Source organism: Lepisosteus oculatus, chromosome 9, assembly GCF_040954835.1.
Source record: "Lepisosteus oculatus isolate fLepOcu1 chromosome 9, fLepOcu1.hap2, whole genome shotgun sequence".
Classification (NCBI taxonomy): domain Eukaryota; kingdom Metazoa; phylum Chordata; class Actinopteri; order Semionotiformes; family Lepisosteidae; genus Lepisosteus; species Lepisosteus oculatus.
In genome coordinates, this window is record NC_090704.1 from 15,207,206 (window position 1) to 15,226,703 (window position 19,498).

General features: G+C 41.4%; 1 protein-coding gene and 1 long non-coding RNA gene across 4 annotated transcripts; one reads left to right on the forward strand and one right to left on the reverse strand.

Moving 5' to 3' along the window:
- Positions 1 to 329: 329 nt before the first annotated feature.
- On the forward strand, positions 330 to 15,107 carry aldh9a1a.1 (aldehyde dehydrogenase 9 family, member A1a, tandem duplicate 1). The gene is made up of 12 exons (XM_015355642.2): positions 330 to 457; positions 992 to 1,224; positions 2,336 to 2,481; positions 3,598 to 3,727; positions 4,663 to 4,797; positions 6,059 to 6,255; positions 6,758 to 6,898; positions 7,571 to 7,759; positions 8,857 to 8,944; positions 11,751 to 11,892; positions 12,554 to 12,666; positions 14,007 to 15,107. The coding sequence occupies exons 2-12, from the start codon at positions 1,026 to 1,028 to the stop codon at positions 14,099 to 14,101; spliced, it is 1,575 nt and encodes a 524-aa protein (XP_015211128.1). The 5' UTR covers positions 330 to 457; positions 992 to 1,025; the 3' UTR covers positions 14,102 to 15,107.
- A 38-nt stretch (positions 15,108 to 15,145) lies between these two features.
- On the reverse strand, positions 15,146 to 19,234 carry LOC107078403 (uncharacterized). Of its 3 annotated transcripts, none has more exons than XR_001479339.2 (4): positions 19,185 to 19,234; positions 18,352 to 18,546; positions 16,891 to 17,025; positions 15,146 to 16,415 (listed from the first exon to the last, which is right to left on the reverse strand). It is a non-coding gene; the product is annotated as an uncharacterized lncRNA (long non-coding RNA). The 3 variants fall into 3 exon arrangements; XR_001479338.2 differs by having other exon boundaries at positions 19,146 to 19,226; XR_001479337.2 differs by lacking the exon at positions 19,185 to 19,234 and having other exon boundaries at positions 18,352 to 19,089.
- Positions 19,235 to 19,498: the final 264 nt, after the last annotated feature.

The following is a 19,498-nucleotide window of genomic DNA, read 5'->3' on the forward strand; positions in this document are numbered from 1 at the left end:
GAACAGTTTTAAGAAAGTGAATTTTATTTCGAAATAGTCCATTGAACGTCCAATGTGGAAAACTGCGGGCGTTAACAAAACGCGTACTCTGATAAGTGTGGGGAATAACGTCAAATGCGTAGATTTTTTGAAGAACGTGTAACTATAATATACTACTAAAAACTCTAAACTGGGTTTTATGTTTGCGTAAATACAATACACCGATACATTGCAGGATGTATTTAGTCGAGCGCAAACATGCTTAAATTTTAATAATGTATATGAAGTGGCTTGCTTTGTTTTACATTTTTCTCCCAAACCAATAAAATTCTGCAAGCCTCACTATAGAGTTCAGAGTTTCCCTACCCATTCTCTCTACTGAGCCTTATGTAAGAGAAACGGACCAAAGTGCAATTGTTTTTCCCTTATATAGACAGAAAGTACTGGGGTACTAAATTTAATCTGGAAGAACCATAAGGTAAAAAATATTTAATGCTTTACTACAGTACGTGCAATCGGAATAATCTGCAAATGAATGTACAGTAACTTGGCTGCCGTTTGATAGCGCCACAAGTTCAACTCCTGAAGTTTCTGTACGTCTCGGAACGAAGAAATGGCTGCAGCAATGCGGATTCTGGCTTTTCGTACCGTGAATTAAGTGTTATTTTTGGATTTAGAAATCATTTTATTTTGACAAATAGTCTTTATCTTTTAACCTGTGCATAGAATGTACACGCAGTGCGGTTTTATTTCCGGAACCATCGCTTAAGTTTTTACATTGCTAGTTAGAAACATAACATGGAACATTGTCGACAGTACCATGAATAATTTGTGCAGAAACGTTTTTGAGTTGCTGTTAAGTGACTGCGTACAATTATTTAACCCTTAGGAACGGAAACGATCGACTTCTTTGTTTTTTAACATTAAATTAGAAATGCATTGCTTCATACGACTAATGCAACTGATATTTATATTTTATATTCTTATATTACGTGTTGTGGTTTCTTCACAGGAGCACTTTGACTTGTACTTTTACGCTACCGAAGATGATGCAACAGTGCAGTTCCACGGCCCAGGCTGGCCTTGAAATTCTCCGAACTGGGCTCCTGCCTTCTGCCGTGATCCGGAGCGCCTCAACGGGCACGCTGGAGTTGAAGGAGCCGCTAAATTTCTGGTGCGGAGGCAGAGTGAAGTCTTCAACCAAGGACGCAAAATCCAGAGAGCCGGTGTATGAGCCCGCAACCGGTAATATGGTCTAAACCTCTGAACATTTGTGTGATTTGAAAAAAAGTTATTTCCAAATCAGCAACAAATACCACAAAACTGGTTAAGCTACAGTATGTGTAAAAATTGCAAAGTAGGTACTGCAGGTTTAGCGTTCTCATAATGAATAGTTTTCTTAATTGTAATTTATTTTCTCAAACCCAGGCATTATAAAACGTTCTCTGAATACAACATAAGCATAGAACACTTGTACTTTTATAACTTATAAAGACATAGCCTGATAAGGCAGGCCTTAAGCAGATTTACAATATGAATACAAATGTTACCTTGAGAACAAACTGCGAAGGGCACGTGGGACTTTTGTTTGTTAAATTTATTATTAAAACTTTAAACGTTTTGATTTTAATGCAACCTTTCTGTGTCGCACTCAGCAGTTATCAGGGAAACTTTGTGCAGTACTTGTGTTTAACTGTGGTAGAAACAAAGATGATCTTTGTTCTAGCAACTAGCACTGCAACATGTCACACTCACAATAAATTAACTATGACTTCTTCAAGTTATAAAATGCAGATACTGGATATTAAACAACTACATGTGAAACTCGGGGAAGTACATCAGTAAAGTGTTGTCCACTGATATCTGTCAGTATTAACAACCAAAGAACAGGTGTTCCTCCCATTTTTTCAATTAGAATTGTTTAATCAGGCAAGAGAGAACATTTAAGTATAATGAAGTATCTGTGGAAGGAATTGATTTGGCTTGGTCCCAGGCTTAGTTCTGGATTCCTGATTCGGTCTCGATTCAGTGATTGTATTGTATTTTGAATGCTGTTCAAAAGCTGCTATGTTTTAATTTCTCCCGATCTAAATGGGAGAGCAAGTGTGTGATGTGACCTAATTTACATTCAGGACATGGTGGTAGCATGCAAGACGTTCTCTGCATTTTGCATCTATAATTTCCCACGCATGTGAAAGCTGATATTGTATGTGTCTTTGGTGTATTCTTTGCACAGTCTGTGTACTGTGCAGTGTCTGTGTGCTGACAGTTGTAAATGGAGGCAGCTGGTGTTTTGTCTCCTGCAGTGAGCCCCTGTATGGATGCCTTGCTCCTGTTAATGGAGTCTTTCTTGCAGGCCGTGTGCTGTGTGAGATGGTGCCCTGTGGAGCTCAGGAGGTCGACCAGGCAGTGCAGAGTGCCCAGGCTGCCTTTCTCAAGTGGAGCAAACTGTCTGGAATGGAGAGGGGCCGGATCATGCTGGAGGCTGCCAGGATCATCAGGGTAAGAGGGGGGTGGGTGGAGTTCACTTCTGCTGAAATCAGCATGATGGCTGTCTTCCTCTTTAAGGTGGACTTATGACTATATTTGTAAATCAAGTTGTATCGTTTGCTTCTCTTCTCATATTTCACACTTGACTGCTCATTTTATTTGCAATGGGGTGTTAAAGGGTTCGATTTGTAATGTATTAATTTTACTGCAAACTGTATTTTTAAATAGGCATTTAATTGCTAAAGTAAAGAGGCGTTGTAAGGTTGCTCTTTATTTTGCCATCCGCTCAGCTCACGGTTGGGAAGATTTTGCACAGCCCAGTCCGATTTAAGAATAAATTGTAATAGGTGGACAGGTCTTACCTCGACAAATAGGGTTGGATGGTCTTAAAACTTTTTTAACAGTTTTCCAATGCCTTAGAACTATGATCTGAAAACATCTGAGTTCCACATATCCTGTTTTAAATTGAACCCCCCCCCAAGAAATTGAAAAGTCAGGGCTTCCCAACATGTGTCCATGCGTAAAGTATAAATTATACCTGAAGACACCTGAAGAAGGCTCCACGGCCGAAACGTTGTGTTCTCTTTCTTCTTTTTTTCAGCATGGAATAAACCTCTTACTTGTTCCTAAATTATATAGAAGACCAGTAATCAGACTGTGATGCACAAGGCCAGGTTACCAGGTGCAGATAGGATTGTTCGCTCACTATGAGCTTGAGGCATAGTGTCTGTATCACTGATGCAAGGGCTCAAACACAACATTCAGGTGATGCTGCTACAGTAGTGGCTTGAGAGTCTCCAGAGGTGTCCTCCCTCTTCCCCCACCCCAAAGTGATCACTAACGAGCCACTCTTCCCGATGGTGTATGACTGGCCAGAGGTGTCTCCCCCTGGCTGAATACTAACTTGCCTCTTCCTGATGGTGTATCACTGACCAGAGATGCCCCTCTAACTGTATATTAACAAGCCTTTTCCTGATGTTGTATGACTGGTCTGACTGATCTCTAATGATATACCAGTCTCGCCTTGACTGGTCGCTAACTGGTCTCTTCCTGATGTTATATCAGTGGCTAGAGGTGCTCCCCTGGCTGACCACCCTTCCTCTTCCTCTTCCTGTTGGTGTGTCACAGGAGCGGCGAGATGAGATTGCCAAGGTGGAGGTGATCAACAATGGCAAGTCCATCACTGAGGCACGGGTGGACATCGACATTGCCTGGCAGTGCATTGAGTACTACGCTGGCATCGCGGGCACACTGGCAGGTGAAGAAAGAGTGGGGGACGTGCCTGTGGAAGTTCTGGCAGTGCAGACCAGAATAAGAGCAGTGGTTTGACAGCAGAAATTTAAAGCAAAAGGATGTGATCAGAAATGTAGTGGCTTGGCCTCAGCCTGTTTTAGGAAAATCAGCAGGTCATGAAATGAGAACAAAAAAAGGTGACATATCCACATTATAGCATGAACGTCTCCTGTTTCATTCTTCTTTTGGATTTGTCACACCATCTGTTTCAACAGTAACAGTATTACACCAGAGAATGGCAATGTATTAATTGCCTGTTGCTCCTTGTCTGTATGTCTTTGTCTGTTTTGTGTTGTGGGCTTTTTGTATCCAGTCTGCTATTTCAGCAGATATTTACAAGCATTGAGCATATGACAAATGAACTGAACAGTGTTCCCCTTGTTCAGAAAACGGCTGCGGCTATTAGAAAGTCAACATTTAGTTGCTTTGTAGTTATACCACCACCTAGTGGAAGAACTGGGTATATCTGGTGTAATGGTGTTGGAAATTTAGTTTAATAATAATAATAATAATAATTGCTTACACTTATATGGCGCTTTTCTGGAAACTCCACGCAAAGCGCTTTACAGGTAATGGGGACTCCCCTCCACCACCACCAATGTGCAGCATCCACCTGGATGATGCGACGGCACCCATAGTGCACCAGAACGCTCAACACACATCAGCTATCAGTGGGGAGGAGAGCAGAGTAAGGAAGCCAATTCATAGATGGGGATTATTAGGAGGCCATGATTGGTAAGGGCCAATAGGAAATGGGACACCGGGGTTTGGTTGTTTTGTAGCGCAGATGTGCACTCTTTCTTTTTTTTTTAAGAAAAAGAAAATGGGCATTTCTAATATAAACATCTTTTGGACTTGCACAAGTTTTGAGTGACCTCGTCCCTTTCTTCTTCCTATCAGGCCAGCACGTACAGCTGCCAGGGGGAGCCTTTGCATACACGCGTCGGGAGCCCCTGGGGGTGTGCGTGGGGATCGGCGCCTGGAACTACCCTTTCCAGATCGCAGCCTGGAAGTCGGCCCCAGCCCTAGCCTGCGGTGCGTCCTGTGCTGCAGTGCACATCTCCATCCGCCCAGCAGGGGGCGGGTTTGGTTAATTCTCTTCTGAACGTGGTGCAGTAGACCTGTGGGTTACTACATAAAATCCTGGGCTTAACTACTATGATAACCATAGTTCTGCTGTTAAAACAAGAAGAGGTGATTTATTGAAGCAATTGATGTTTAGCTGGAGAAACCAGTATCCACTGAGTGTTCACCCCCAGTTTATCAGCTTGTGCTCTACAGTCCCAGTTTTTCAGATAGATAAGAAGGGATTCTAAGATTGCTCCTTTTAAATACAGGGTATTTCATATTCGTGGTCATCAATTTCTGATACGTTTTGAGAAAAATTAGTGAGAATATGAGAATCCTTTAGGCCTGTAATAATTTCTAGAAGCATTGAATCGAGCATGGTTCTGTTGTAGTGTAAAAGAAAATATTCAGCCCTAGTGAACTGCGTATCCACCATTGGCCTGGATTAGACTGAGCACAAATTCTCATTTTTAAATGTGCTTGTGTTAGCACTTGTGTCCTCTGATTGGTGTATCGCTGTTGATCCTGAAACAGTCCAGTAGGTTGACTTGGTCTGTGACTTTTGAGAACTGTAAGTGGCTGAATGAGGGCTCCTTGTTGTCTTCTCTGTTCAGCTCTGAAACGATTCACTTCTTTTTGCCTGTCAGTGTCGGGACAGATTTCAGAGCAGGAGTACATTTTTTTTCATCATGGGTTTTTGCATGGTTTTAGCACAACATCCTTTGATTTAGAATCTGCAGGTAATAATAATTGCGTACACTTACAGTATATAGTGCTTTTCTGGACACTCCAGTCAAAGTGCTTTACAGGTAATGGGGAGTTCCCTCCACCACCACCAATGTGCAGCCCCACCTGGATGATCTGCGACAGCAGCTACAGTGCACCATTACAGCACACATCAGCTCTCAGTGGAGAGGAGAACAGAGTGATAAAGCCAGTTCATAGATTGGGATTATTAGGAGGCCATGATTGTTAAAGGCCAATGGGAAATTTGGCCAGGAGTAGGGTAACGCCCCTACTCTTTTCAAGAAACGCCCTGGGATTTTAAATGACCACAGAGAGTCACTCAGTTTTACGTCTCATCCGAAGGAAGGAGCCTTTTTAAAGTATAGTGTCCCTCTCACTTACAAACAGTAAGTCGCAGTTAAAACTCTGTGACTTACTGTTGGGGTCTTTCCTTGGTCTCCTCTGTTTTGCTGACTCGCTGCGTCTTGTTTTTGTCCCCCAGGCAATGCTATGGTGTTTAAGCCTTCGCCTATGACGCCCATAACTGCTGTGGTGCTGGCAGAGATTTATGCCCAAGCCGGTGTCCCCGAGGGGCTCTTCAATGTGGTCCAGGGTGGTGCCGAGACTGGAACTCTGCTCTGCCATCACCCTGGGGTGGCGAAAGTCTCCTTCACGGGCAGCGTTCCCACTGGCAAGAAAGCAAGTGTCTGGCAGAGCTCCGCTCTGGTTTTGGCTGCGGTTATATTTGCATTTGGCGCTTTAGCTGTCGGAAATTGACTTTCAGCAGGGTGTATCCCAGGACCTCCACCTTGGCTCTTGCCACATTGTTGCAATCTGTCTGTTCTTCTGATTTATCAACGGTTTTGTGGTTTCACACTTGTTCATGGGTGTGTTCCAGAAGTGAGAAAGCAGCATGACAGGGGTTGCTTGGGGGCAGAAGTAGGTTTGTATGCCGTATGAAATCTGTTAAACTCTCAAGATGTGAAGTTGCAGAAATGTTTTTTCCATTCTATTTTACATAGATTCACACTACAAAGTGCTTGAAAAACAAGAGATTATGTGTAGTACCTGGAACTGGGCATGTGTGTTGTTTTTACTCTGCTGACTGTGATTGTAGCACTGAATGAACTGGTCTACCATTGAGTCATGTTTTGTGGGGTTAAAGACTTAGTGGCTCATCTCTTTTTTTTTTAACTCTTAGATCATGGAGATGTCTGCCAAGGGCATCAAGCCAGTGACTCTGGAGCTGGGAGGGAAGTCTCCTCTTATCATCTTTGAGGACTGTGACCTAGAGAATGCAATAAAGGGGGCGCTCATGGCCAACTTCCTGTCCCAGGGAGAGGTGCGTGGGTAATGCAGGAGGCTATAGGGTCCTTCCTACCTGTGTTTACCAAACAGCCGCTTTTACAGATTCCTCCTTGTTCTCCCAGTCCATCACGTGTGTATTATCACACTGACATGCAATGCTTTAATAAAAAAGCATGGTATAAAGCAACCATTCATAACTCCGTAAGACTGGATTCCTAATGCTAATGGTAGCATTATATAAGAGCACATAAATTAAAAATACTGATGTATGAATATTTCACACGCTGCCATGAACAGAAATGCAACAAGTGTTTACATTGTGTCAGAGATTGCAGGTTATGGGAGCAACCTACTCATGGAAAGGTGTTTTTTAAGAAAGGTACGGTTTGGTATTATTCACTCAGATGTGCTGTAGAATCACATGATTTATCTGTCCACTGTCCATCCATTCATTATCAATAAGACTGTTGTCCTGGTGGGTTGCGGTATTTTTAGTGTAAAACCTTATCAGGTGTTGAAGATTTGACCTTTCCATGCATAACTTAACTTGCAGCAAATGTGCATGAATTAACCAAAAAACGTTTGCTATTTCCAGTGGGGTTTACACAGGAACAGCTGATCAATCAGTGTGCACCTGCAATCATTTTTAGGCCCAGAGTGGTGCCCATTCCCCACGTGCTTTAACTGTTTGCTGTTTGTGTTGTAGGTGTGCTGTAACGGCACCAGGGTGTTTGTGCAGAGTAAGATCCTTCCCAAGTTTCTGGAGGAGGTGGTGAAGAGAACCAAAGCCATCCAAGTTGGGGATCCCCTGCTGGACGACACCAGGATGGGGGCGCTGATCAGCCGTCCACACCTGGACAGAGTGCTGGGCTTCGTCAACCAGGCGAAGAAGGAGGTGGGGCTGGAGTCACTGTGTGTGTTTGTGTGTCTTGAGAAGACAAAGGTGTTTGTGATACAGAAGTGGGTTGCAGAGTTCCCAGGCTGCTTGACCTACAAAGGCAGAACTGGTGACTTTTTTTAAAAATACATGTTTTAATTTATATAGAATTGTTTGTTTTCTAATTATCGAAAGCTACAGATGGTGCTGCAGCTTAATTCCGCCTTAAAGTTCTGCAGATGTATTATTGTTGGGATGCTCTGGGATGTAGATCTTGGTTTTGTTACTTTTATAATGAAAAAGAATTTAAATGAGATTACATTTAAATTTAGACTTTAGAATATGTTTATCTTTATCAGAAGGGGTGTGATAACTGTACAGAAACTTTCCTTCCTTCCTCTAGAACTGATTTTTATTCTTTTTTCATTCATCTTTAGACAGGTACCGTCTATTTCTAGACATAATAATGGCAATACAAATGTGATAAACTATTAGTTCTAATAAATACAGTGTTATATTGGTAAATATTATCCTCAGGTATTGTTTAGACAGTGATTTCTGAAACAGCTATATTATCCCTGCGTATATCAGGTCATGCACAATACCAGTGTTACACCAGATGTTCCAGTGTAAAGTCAGACTCTTTCAAGTACCAGATATTAAGTACACAAATGTACATATTATATATGTTTTCACTTTCCTATTGCAAAGCATTAAATGCAGTGTTGTTATCTTAAACACTGTTATGTTTTATTAACCCTTGGTAGGAGCTTAAGAAGGTTTCAACACATTTTCTTTGATAAAAATATCTAATGCTGTTTCAGATATAATATTATATTAACTGGAAGGGCAGGTAGACTCATAAGGACTGAAGCATATTGGGGTTTGCCGGTGTCTTAAATAAACCTGTCACCCTGTATCTGGCAATTCAACCATGTCCTCTTTTTTTTGGTAAACTTGGATTTATGAGCGAAATATTCATTTTCCATTGTACAGTTTTTTATGAAAGACCCCACCTTGTAATCCCCCCAAAATATCACAGAATTCTACAAAGTCATTCGGCTCTTGACTTCCACCTAAGTGATGCTGATCCTGTGACTGTCCTGTGTTCCTAGGGGGCCAGAGTTCTGTGTGGGGGAGAGCCATTTGTTCCTAAGGACCCCAAATTGAAGGGAGGGTATTTCATGTCCCCCTGTGTGCTGGGTGAGTGAGCCATTATTTGGTGTGTTGGACTCGTTCTTGTCTGTTCTCACAACATTGCACCTTGCTCTGTGCACCCATTCCCCTATGTACTTAAGGGTTTCATTCCTTGACTCTTAACATAAGCCGGACCTGACATAAGAAGGAAAACACTCTTTCTTAGTCGTGGAATGAATGCATATAGAGAAATACCACTCATGATGTTACAGTGATTTATTTGTCATAGCTGTGTCAGTAAGTGAAGCAAGGAGAGCACAGGCGCAGCGTTTATTGTCCTTTAACGGTTAATAGGTGTATGTGCTGATCATGGAGGGAGGTAAAGAGCAAGAGAGAGAATGGAGCAGCAGCTAGTAGTCCATCAGGCAGATAAAAGAAACATCTGCCGTTTATATAGGAGGAGAGAAATATTACAGGGTTTACAACCCTGTAATTAGAATAATTCAACACCAAATTTAGTATACAATACAGTAAATAAAAATAAAAACTGCACATATCATTACCCTACATGGTTATTTTTTTATTTAAACACAAAATTAAATAAACAGACGAGAATAAAAACAAAGGAACAAGTAAAGGTTTATTCCATGCTAAAAAGAGAAGAAAGAAAACGCAACGTTTCAGCTGTGGAGCCTTCTTTGGGTGTAATCAGCCGAAACGCTTTTTTTTTTCTTTTCAACAAGAAACAAACCAGTGGTTCTCAAGCTTTTTGGACCAAGTACCACCTCTGGTCAAACCAAAGCATCCAAATACCACCTACAAGTCATCTTCTCATAGGAACCACAGAAAAACTCAATGACCAGCATCAACACGTGCGCACACACTCACATGTTCATGGGTCACTTACATATAATAAAAGTAGCACTGAGCACTTACCATTTCAGTGAGATGGGTGAGCCTGTTTAGTCGAGCAAAGCAGATGTGAATTCATTGGTTGAGCCTTGATACAATTCACAACTTTGACCGCAGAATCTAACAGATTTTAAATCCAAGGCCTGGCGGTGGATGCGGCAGTACGTCCACTTCATATTTGGAGCAACCTCTCTAATTAGTGCAACTACACCCGCTGTTATCGCTCTAGCACCTTCTGTACAAACTACAATGCATTTTTTCCAGTCGATGCCATTCTCCTTGATAAATTCATTCAGAAGCTGAAATATGTGCTCTCCTGTAGTTCTTGTTGGTAGCGGTTTACAGTTCAAAAACTCCTCTGGTGACATGCCCTCAAACTCCTATCTAACGTCAACAAGCAAATTAGCCAAATCAAAGGCATCTACAGACTCATCTAATTGCAGTGAAAAGCATCTGCACATCTTAATGCGCTCTATCAGCGTACTTTTGACATCATCCGTCATATCAATAATTCTACGAGTGACTGTGTCATTCGAAAGGGGCAGCAGGTCGAGCTGTTTAGCAGCTTTTTCTCCACACATAATGCGTATCAGCTCTTTTGCCAACGGTAAACAATGTTCTTCACAAATAGTGTGGAGTGTACCTGCTTTAGGAATCCACAAGCTTGCATTTTTCCCCAGTTCCGTTTCAGGAGTCTGTCTCGGAAGTTAAAAAGTTTTTATTTCCTGTGATTACAAGATGGACTGTTCCAAAATCACATACATTCTCCTACCTCCCTATTTGCTGGCGATAACTTTTTAAATACAATTGGCCACTTACGTTTGTAGCATTCCTATACAATAGTATAGTATTACATAGTAGCTCTTGTGTCCACTCAAGTATTAGCGAGCTGTATTGTAGTACGTAGACTGTGTATTTGACACAAACTCATTTAATTAAAATAGAAAATATGAAAACCCATCCCAGTTTTTCAGTGCACACAACAAATTTCCAGGGTCATGTAGTACGCATTCCATAGTTTGAGAACCACTTTGCAGCCTATGCATGCTGACGCAGCTACCCACCAGAAAATAAAGTGGGTGCTTCCCTGACATGAGTACAATACGGATTACCTAGAATTTCTGATGAAAAGGCGCCTGATAAAATGCAGAGATGGCTTGCTCCGTGCTGTTTGCAGAAGGACATTTCTGCACTTCTTGCTCTTTAAGCCTGTTACATCAATTCTCCTTACCTAGAAAATGTTATTCTGGGACCCGCGGGAGGTTTTAGATAGTCGAATTTACATAACCCGGGAAGAAAGTGTCCTTCTGTAGGAGACCTGTGTCCTGTCAAAACAGTTCTGCTGTAAATGTCATAAATCCTTTTACTTTATATGTTGGTTATACAGTTATGTAGCACCTACAGTATTGGTTTAATTTTATATAGACTGCATCAAACCACAGGAAGGACAGTCTTCTGTGGAATGTAGTTCAGATAAGTTTCTAGCTGTCCTGTCTATATTGTTCACCCACAAGAAGCAGAAATTAAAACAAGAACTTTACCAAGTTACTTGTTGCGAGAGCAGGTTGAGATTCATAGTCCATATGTTGTGGTTTGAAACATGTCTACGTACCTGAACACCACTAGTTCTAGTCATATGATTTGTTCAGTTCATGTTAATTGTGCTGCAGGCAGTGTGGCTTCTCACCATGAAAAATAGCTCTCACTTTTCCTATAAATCTCACCCAAGTGCCAGTGATACTTCCTGTAGATGATTATGTTTTTAGTTTTCTGTCAGCAAAGACTCAGAATTTCTGTCCTCTTGAGAATATAAATAACGGAGAGTAGAAAGTGGTAGAAAATAAATCTTTTTTTGCACAAAGAAACTTCAAAGTTCCTCTTTTGTTAGCACACCAACAATTTTTAGTGTGTTCCCTTTGCACTTGTCCCAGTGTTGATACATGCTCTCTCCTGGTCACAGATAACTGCAGGGACGACATGACTTGTGTGAAGGAGGAGATCTTTGGGCCAGTGATGTCGGTGCTGCCCTTTGAGACTGAGGAGGAAGTCCTGCAGAGGGCCAACAACACCACCTTCGGCCTGGCCTCCGGAGTCTTCACCAGGTACCACCTTCACGTGAAGATGCCACGGAGGAACCATTGTAATCCCTCCTGGGAACTAAACAGCTGAGCTTCTGCTGCCTATTCCCAAATCTCTTCTCAGTGCATGGCTCTATCATCACTGCCTTCGTTTGTATGAATAGATCCTGTGAGAACAGCTTTGCAGTAACCTGCAAATTGATTAACTTAAGGTCAGTTTTTTTCTCCCTGATTAAGTCCAGCTTCTGTAACAGTGCTGTATGGTGTGAGCTGACCCTTACCACTGTCTGTGTAGGTCTTGGCACTGACTTTTATTTTGGTTTTGAGGTGCGTGGGCACTTGCGCATTGGTGGTGGTGTGTTATATTGCCTTTGGGTCATCACAGATTAAATCAGTTGCCTGTCAGCTTCACCTTCATTTGACAACACAGTTTATACACTGTATCAAAATTATCCTTCTGTGTTTATCAGTGATAAGGATGGGTGGGGGATCCAAAATGAGTTAACTTTGAGCATCTCTGTCTCCTGATGGGTTGGTCATTTCAGATCAGAAACATTTGTGGAAGTTTTCATTAAAATCAAAATGGTTGAGCCCTGACCGTGTTGACTGATTTCATGTGGAATGACCTCCTTTAGAAACTGCCCGTTGCTGTTGATTCTTAAGAAACCGTGTTCTTCCTCCCCAGGGATGTGACTAGAGCTCACCGTGTGGCTGCAGAGCTGCAGGCTGGGACTTGCTTCATCAACAACTACAACATCAGCCCCGTGGAGGTGCCCTTTGGGGGGTACAAGATGTCAGGTAGGCCTTTTTGAAGGAAGCCGCTACAGACATGCATGAGTTTATGCTACTGAAAGGCCATGTTTTGTCAGAAATGAACATAGTTCAAAACACAGACAAAATTCATCCGGTATTTGTTTTTCTTACAAAGTTCTGAATTTTGCTCCATTGTCTTCCGTTCTTGCAAGGTAAATGTGCTTTTCGAAGACCATTGCTAATGTAATGCAGGAGCATGGGCAGTTCTTGCCTTTGCTGTGCGGTGCTACTGGCAAAAATAAGTTGCGTCACTTTGGAGGAACCAGGTTGCCGTTGACAGACGTGTCATGAATGGTGGGGAGCAAACAGCTCTTTGCCTACAGTGGGTGAATGAAGCGCGATCTATTTTAAAAAATACTTACAGGCCTCCCCAGTACCTCAGCCGGTAAATGCTTGGAGCCATGCGCAGCTTTAGCTCCGTAACCCAGGTGTCAAGGGTTCGAGACGGGGGCATGTCATTAGCCTGTCCAGCCCACTGTGACTGGAATGCCTCAAATGGTGGCGCACAGTTGGCTGAGCAGCGCAGCGGGGAGGATGGGATTAGTCGGCCAGGGTAGTGCTGTGAGAGAGGGATGTATCTCTGCTCCAGTTGGTGCAGAACCGCTGGTGAGAGTCTGCGCTGCCTGAGGCGTGTTAAAAGTTGAGTGGTACGAAGGCAGGCAGGTCTGCACTTTTGTGTTCTCCCATGTGCAGTCAGAGGATTTGTAGATGTGAGATGAAATAAAAATAACACCATTTGAGACTTCAAACAGCATTTTATTTAAGTTTTTAACTCCAGCACCTCAGGGTAAAGGCTATTCATTGTAGCATTTCCTATTTTAAAAATCAGATTGAACTGTCTTGGATTTTTTTAGCTAAAATGTAGGTAAAGAATTTACCTGCAAAAAAGCAGATTCTATTTTTTTCAATCATAAAAACATCATACTCTCTGCCCTGTTAAACATTGGATCTCATCCTGCTAGAGCTGCAGGACATAACGTAAAGGAAAAAAGGTTTGGGCATTTATGCCAAGGAACTTTTTAGCTTGACATTAATATGGATACCTGATTCTTGAATTAGAAGTGCTGTGTCTACTTCTGTATGCACTTCTCTCATATACTTCTTTTATCAAGCCAAAAATGAGGTTATTTTATGAACAATCTGAAAGGCCTAAGAGTCATGTTAAAAATGTGTAAAAACATATTTTGCCAATATTGTTTTGCCTTTGGAACTACTGTGCGTCTGGGGCAGATGCAGAGTCACAAAAGTGTGAGTCATAGAAAATGAAAGAGCCATTATCTTGTATTCTTCCCCAATAACAAACTGTTTGCTCTGTCTTGACCCAGGCTTTGGCAGAGAGAACGGCCTGGTGACCATAGAATACTACTCCCAGCTGAAGACTGTCGTCGTGGAGATGGGCGATGTAGAGAGCCTGTTCTAGACCATTCTAGATCATTCCAGTACACTGGCCTAGGAAGATGATCCTGCTGCATCATGCTCCCTAACTGCCCCACACCTGGTGGAATTCTGCTCATTTAGTTTTCAGCCCAGCTCTTGACAGAAGTGGGCATGGTGTCTGACATCACCACCAAATCTAATACAAGCAGATGGTCACATCTGCCACATCTTTGAAAACAAGTAGTAATATTCTGAATAATGGTAGCTCAGTATGTTCGCACATATCGACCAGTGACTAATTTTGGGACAGGTTTTTGTTATGTGCCACCATTTAAATGCAGAGCTTGACATTCTTTATTCTCCAAACTTTTGGAAAATAATGGTCCACTTATTAATACTGATATTTGTCCAGGAAAACATCTTAGTAAAACCCGATGTTGGAACACCGTTTGAATTTTTAGTTTCATAGGTGGTTTCACTGAAACCTTGAAGGAACCATTTCAAAGACAAACTGTTTCTATATCCTTTAATCCATAGCTCAGAATTAGTGTCAAGAATGAATCTGGATTTTCTCTTGAGCTCAAGTGTCATTGTAACACTGATCAAAGGAAATATATTTTTCTACATTTTGTGAAACAAAGCTGTGAAATATGCCTTTTGAGGCTCCATTACCTTCACTACACAACTACAGTACCTGCAAGTAGTGGCACCAGCCATCTTAGTCTGCATTGCTGGAATTGTTCTTTGTCGTTTTATAATTCTCTGCAACCATCACTTTTGCTGTTGGTAGGATTTTTTCTATAACAATATTTACTTAAAACTGTCTCAAATTTTGCCAGCATGCACTGAGCATGATTTTTCATTTTTAAATCTCTCGGTCCATATACATGTTATATTGTAGATAATTCTTTGAAGCACTAAAAATCTTTCACCAGGATGGCCTTGGTGCACAGCCTACAGTATGTGGTTGTTTTTTGTAATTTCATTGTAGCAAGTCTGTTAACCTTTCAACTGGTCCTTTTTATTAATAAATACCAAGCTGCAGTTTATGAATTGTGTATCTACACTTTTTGTTGAATCCTCTGTGATTAGTGTTTCCACATGGTGATGGCATTTATTGACCCACACTACTAGTAACAGTTTGACACCAAGATTTCCAGATCTTACCATGAAACAATACAGTAATGACATAACTTAAAAAATCTATAAATAACAGCACAAGTTTATTAAAAGGCCCAAATCGTACAAATTCTGACTTATAACAAAAAGTGCTTTTAAAATTAACAATATTTGTTTCTCACTAAGCTTGTTTTATCAGAAATGCAGTAAATATTGTATTTGTACATTAAAGAAACTACATTTTTACAGAAAATGTGGAAGAATTAGAAAAATATCTCATTGGGAAACCTTTTAAAAAATTCAAAGAATATTTCTTCCACACAGCACCCTGCACATATTTAAAGTGCAGTTAACATTGGTATTGCAGTTGAGGTAGCATTGATCTGCTTTTCAAAGGCACAATTTCATCCAGAAATTGGTATTGATTGTCACATGTGCTCTATACCATTACACCTCTCAACAAAGTGCGTACTCAACAAAATATGAACTCCTCAGTGTTTAATCTTATTCAGTGTTGTATTTAAGGTCTGCTGAATCCTTTTGGAGACAGTGTTCTAAGGAATCTGTCGTGTAATGTCTTTAGGTTAACACAAACACTTAAAATCTTCACAAGTTTCTGTTGACAAGAATAATTCATTAATTTTCTTGAACACATTACACACTACATGTAAGGCTCACTGGCCTGGAATAATTTATAATTGAAAATTAATTGAACAACTATGACCCTTCTGTTTAATAGTTTCTGTTCTTGCACACTTGGTGCTCTAAGTATAATTTTCACTGTTCATTAGTACCCTAGAGCATCCTGAGTTTTTACTTCTTATTGTTGTTTGTTTTAGTGTAAATATAATAGTTTTAATATTATTGTTGTTATTTGGCTCCATAAATGAAACTTGCCTTCTTGTCTTAAAGGTATGCATAAAAATACTTTAAAAGGTTCTTCATTAAAACTCTGTAGAAATATTTCTTATATTATGATTCATTTTTGGCAAAAAACAATTGTTGAGCTACCCAAATAAGTACAAGTAGTGGATTGCTTTGTCACAGATACTGGCTTCACTACAGCCAACATAAAAAAATAGCATTCATGTTGACCTGCAAAAATAGATGTGCAGCAACAGAAATGTAGCAATATGGCTTTTCATCTCCAAGGCTTAGGGCTCATAACCAAGGCCTGACAGAGCTCCGTCTTGGCAGCGGCTGTGTTTCCAGGACAGCGATCATCTCCACAGCAGGTTCTGCGAAACACGGAAGCAATTTTGATGCTTTTGATGTCTTGATGCTTCGTTGAAAACTCATATATTGGTTTACTCCCGCTCTCAAGTAAATACCTGAATATGCTGCAGTGTAATTAAAACAAATTATCGTCTCTTTTATTCTTGTAACTCTGTAAACATTTGTAATTTTAGTTGGGGGGAAAAAATGTCTTTACGGAGTTGCAAGTTTAAGTGAATTAAGGTGTGACTCGCACCTGAGGAAGGCTCGGCAGCCGAAATGTTGTGTTTTCTTCTTTTTCTAGCATGGAATAAACCTTTAGTTGATCCTTGCAGCCTACGCATGCTGATGCAGCTACCCACCTGAACTTAATTTTACATGACTAAAAATGCATTTCATATATTTTCTCATATCATTAGGATGGTAAATTAGTACCCATAAACCTTCGAGAACTGAAATGTATACTTTTCTCTGAGCCGACAGGCTTTGGAAAGTTACCTGTTGAAGTGTTTTTATTTTCACCAGGCAACTGCGGTCCGTGTTCATGCCAGCTGCCTTCCCTAATGAGGCGGCAGATGCTGGAGAAAAACGAGGCACAGGCTCGGCTGACACAGTGGACGCAATTCCAGCTCTCTGTAAAATAATCGGCTTAATGGAGATACATGGCAAAAAATGTATTTTACTACAACTTAACCCCACCACACAGAAATAAGATGGAACAAATTATGCCCAGTGTTGTATTGCAACTCACAAATGGGAACCCACTGAAGCAGGTGTGAGCCTGGTCAGTACCTGGATGGGAGACAACCTGGGAAAAACTAAGGTTGCTGCTGGAAGAGGTGTTAGTGGGGCCAGCAGGGGGCGCTCACCCTGCGGTCTGTGTGGGTCCTAATGCCCCAGAACAGTGACAAGGACACTACACTGTAAAAAGGTGCCATCCTTTGGATGAGATGTAAAACTGAGATCCTGGCTCTCTGTGGTCATTAAAAATCCCGGGGTGTTTCCTGAAAATAGGGGTGTTACCCTAGTCTCCTGGCCAAATTTCCCATTGGCCCTTACCAATCATGTCCTCCTAATAATCCCCATCTATGAACTGGGTTCATCGCTCTGTTCTCCTCCCCACTGAGAGCTGATGTGTGTTGAGTGTTCTGGTGTACTTTGCCTGCCGTCGCATCATCCAGGTGGGGCTGCAAATTGCTGGTGGTGGAGGGGTGTCCCCATTACCTGTAAAGCGCTTCGAGTGGAGTGTCCAGAAAAGCGCTATATAAGTGTAAGTAATTATTATTATCATTATCAAATTATTATAGAATGCACATCAGTTTATATACAAGTATTTGGAACTAACTGAACAAAACTGAAACAAAACGATGTTAACAATAAACTGTATTTATCCATGTGGTGTCCCCTAGGCAAACTGTTGTTCTTCGCAATCCCTGGCAAAGCAAACCGTGATGACTAACGCGCCCTCAACACGGAAAGAAAGTGGTTTTTCATTTTGACGGAGTTAAACGAAACAGGCGGCAGCTCTTTCTATGGCTGTAAATTAGAAAGAAAACAAATCTACATCTAATTCCAAATATTAATTTTCAATGTAACAAATATATACGTTTTAAAAAATACGTTGTATTACCTATTAGATCTGATTGCTTGGTTTTATTTTTAAAACTGTACTGGAATGTTGTACAAATGTTGATACTTTGTGCAGATATGTTGTGAGGTGGTACTGAATTAGTCATCAGTATTAACAGATGATATGATATTCTGGAATCTCTGCAGCGTTATTATCTTTCTTGGCTAACTCTTTCATCCAAACAATTATTATTACGCTTGTACCCATTTATACAGCTGGGGATTTTGCTGAATCAAGCCCCTTATCCACACCGTTAAAATTGTTTCATTTGCCGAAGGGTTACACAGTATGTGCGCCGAACACGGATGCAAGCAGAGCCGATAACTCACCCCTCTCTGTGCGCTCTGGGAACCGCTGCGAGGAAATGTCAGGCGGCTCGAAGTGCTCGGTCAGTTTCTCTATCGCATCCTTAAAAGACGGTCCTGCTTCCAGAGTCGAAAAAACGCGCTGGCCCTCAAGACCCAGGCAGTTCAGTAGGATTTCTCTCTTTATGTTATCGGGCTGGTCCATCAGTCCCGTGGCATCTATGTAAGCGATAAGTCTGTCAGACCACTGTGACCAAGGCTCCACAGGTTCTCCCGGCTCCGTCAGAAACAGTCCCGGTGGCAAAATGGGATTACCTTCCGCCATTTAATCTTCCTTAAATTATTTTAGCTTTTGCTAAAAGTTAGTCTGATCGCAGCACCGGATCCGCGTCTCAGATATACGCGACGAAGAAACGTGCGCCTCGAAGCAATGTACTGTGTTTCTTGCTGTCTCCTCTCACTATTTTGCCCCCCCCTTCTGCAAGACGTAGAAAGCACAGCCAGAGCTGTGTGTACAGCGTGTGATAATACCTCACAAATGTGTGTGCATTTAAATTAAGCAAGGGAGATCATTCATAAAGGCCGTCTACAGCTACAGCTCTCTTATATTAAATACGTATATAGATATGCTGTAAGGAATTACCGGTAGCCTTGTGTATATGCACTGTATAGTTAGCGTATGTGAAAATTCAGTAAGTATGTTAAAGATATTAATATATTAAGAGGATTTTAGGAATACTAAATGAATTCATTGTGTAAATTAAAAAAAAAACGACTCAAACTTTATTACAATTAAAATGTTTACAAACGGCACACACGGTTGGCCTTTCCACCTTCACAGTCACAGCTACTCTCACCACAGCGCCTCGATGAGCGCTCTCGGGTCAGCTCTGCGTGATGGCTCCGCTGGAATCTGAGTTCCGATGCTGGCTAGATTGTGATGGTGGGAGGGGAGAAATAAGGTGTCAGACGGGTGTCATGGGGGAGGTGGGGCTTGTCTGAACTCTGAATTCGCCACAATTCATTGAGATATCTCTGCCTCGCTTCAAAGGAGGTGATGGGTGTGACAATATTTGTTAGTCGCGCTAGGTTTGATTCCACAGTGGATATGTAGATTTTCATTCTCAGGACAGTGAAGAATACATACATATCTGTAATTACTCTTTATTAA

Bases quoted from the DNA above. Each gene is read 5' to 3' on its own strand.
- aldh9a1a.1 (XM_015355642.2), top strand. From the start codon at position 1,026: ATGATGCAACAGTGCAGTTCCACGGCCCAGGCTGGCCTTGAAATTCTC. The intron at 3,728-4,662 runs GTGAAGAAAGAG...TCTTCCTATCAG, and splicing joins CATCGCGGGCACACTGGCAG to GCCAGCACGTACAGCTGCCA. The intron at 6,899-7,570 runs GTGCGTGGGTAA...TTTGTGTTGTAG, and splicing joins ACTTCCTGTCCCAGGGAGAG to GTGTGCTGTAACGGCACCAG.